Genomic DNA, 2,116 nt, shown 5'->3' on the forward strand with positions numbered 1-2,116 from the left:
TCATTAAAGGGATGTGTAAATATATTAAACACATGAAGACTGGTCCTTAAAGGGATGTGTAAATATAAACACATGAAGACTGGTCCTTAAAGGGATGTATTAAACACATGAAGACTGGTCCTTAAAGGGATGTGTAAATATATTAAACACATGAAGACTGGTCCTTGAAGGGATGTGTAAATATATTAAACACATGAAGACTGGTCCTTAAAGGGATGTGTAAATATATTAAACACATGAAGACTGGTCCTTAAAGGGATGTGTAAATATATTAAACACATGTAGACTGGTCCTTAAAGGGATGTATTAAACACATGAAGACTGGTCCTTAAAGGGATGTATTAAACACATGAAGACTGGTCCTTAAAGGGATGTGTAAATATATTAAACACATTAAAAACGTAGATTTTCCAGGTTGTTTTTTTAATAAAAGTAAACGTTGACAGTCTCACATTAAATAATCATGTGATTGTACGCCGGCCACACCCGGGTTCAAACACCACTCAATATCATTTCAAAACCCCTTTTCTGTGCTAGATTGAGTTTACTTCACGAGCCAATAAAATACTCCAAACCCCTCCCATCTGGCAAACTAAAGCTGAAAGATTTCAAATAGCATCTGAACCCAGGTCTGACGGCTGCTGTTTCCTTCAGAAAACAAATCCAAAACTGATAACTCCCGACGGAGTTTGAAAACAAAGGCTGCCATTTTGTTTATCTCCTATACAGTGCACTACTTTTGGCCAGAGCCTTATTGGGGGGGTGGGGGTCTCTCCTCTGTCGTGCAGTTCTTTATCTTCTCCGTCGTCATCGTGCTGAAGTGGAACAGGAAGACGGCGAAGAGAGGGAAGAGTCCTTTTGTTTCCTCTTTCTTTATAAAATATAGATCCAGCCGGAAGGTCGGTGGTCTTCTCTGCTGATGAAGAGGTATCTTCTTCGTCGAGAAAGAGACTGTGTGCACAGGATTCGTCTGGGAAAGAGGAGCGTGAGAGGGATTTGGGGGGGGGGGACGCAGGCGTCACTTCATCGGGACATTCGGACGAACTCCCTGGTCGGGCCAACCAAAATAGTTAGCGAGGCAATTTCTTTCCTTCTCGTCGTGACTAAAACTGAAACACAGTTGACGTTTTTTTTTTTGTTGTGTGTGTTTTTTTTTTTACAATATCCAGGAAGAATAAAGTATTCCGCTGGGTATTTGTGAAGAACTAATATTTATTTACAGATGAATCCTCGTCCTCCCGTCTCTCTCAGCCAGTTAGCTCCACCAGGTGACAGTGGTTCAACGTCGGGGTTCTTAAGAGACGAAAAGTAAGAGTTCATCAAGGGAAGAACCAAAAGAAAGGGATTGTGGGGGAGGGGGGGCTGAAAGGATACCAGGAAGTGACTTGGACGGGCAGGGCTGGAAACTCTAGGACATCAACCCCAGTCGAGGCTCCGTTTGGGCTGTGGTGAGCAGGCATCGGAGGGCACCGTAAGGAGATGAGGTCAGAGGGATTGTGGGGGAGGGGGGGCTGTGGTGAGCAGGCATCGGAGGGCACCGTAAGGAGATGAGGTCAGGGGGGGGTTTCTTGCCGGGTCTCAGTTGTTAAGGAGGAGTTCTGTTGCCGTCTCGACCTCCCAGGATTTAGAAGACAAGGCAGCGATTACAGCGTTCTGTCAGGAGAGAGAGACCACACAGCGTTCAGTCAGGAGAGAGAGAGACATCACACAGCATTCTGTCAGGAGACAGAGACCACACAGCGTTCAGTCAGGAGAGAGAGAGAGAGAGAGACACCACACAGCATTCAGTCAGGAGAGAGAGAGAGACCACACAGCATTCAGTCAGGAGACAGAGAGAGAGAGACATCACACAGCATTCAGTCAGGAGAGAGAGAGAGACACCACACAGCGTTCTGTCAGGAGAGAGAGAGAGACATCACACAGCATTCAGTCAGGAGAGAGAGAGAGAGACATCACACAGCATTCAGTCAGGAGAGAGAGACATCACACAGCATTCAGTCAGGAGAGAGAGAGAGAGACATCACACAGCATTCAGTCAGGAGAGAGAGAGAGACACCACACAGCGTTCTGTCAGGAGAGAGAGACACCACACAGCATTCAGTCAGGAGAGAGAGAG

General features: G+C 46.0%; 1 protein-coding gene across 1 annotated transcript in view; it reads right to left on the minus strand.

Annotated features, from left to right (window-relative positions):
• Positions 1 to 402: 402 nt before the first annotated feature.
• Positions 403 to 2,116, minus strand: part of LOC135534161 (ubiquitin-conjugating enzyme E2 K-like) — a 10,825-nt gene continuing 9,111 nt past the window's right edge. The window contains exon 3 of the mRNA XM_064961274.1: positions 403 to 1,653. Within this exon, the coding sequence (XP_064817346.1) occupies positions 1,579 to 1,653 (75 nt within the window). The 3' untranslated portion in view covers positions 403 to 1,578. The remainder of the gene's footprint in view (positions 1,654 to 2,116) is intronic.

The sequence above is a fragment of the Oncorhynchus masou genome, unplaced genomic scaffold (assembly GCF_036934945.1).
Source record: "Oncorhynchus masou masou isolate Uvic2021 unplaced genomic scaffold, UVic_Omas_1.1 unplaced_scaffold_3089, whole genome shotgun sequence".
In the NCBI taxonomy this organism is placed as follows: Eukaryota; Metazoa; Chordata; class Actinopteri; order Salmoniformes; family Salmonidae; genus Oncorhynchus; species Oncorhynchus masou.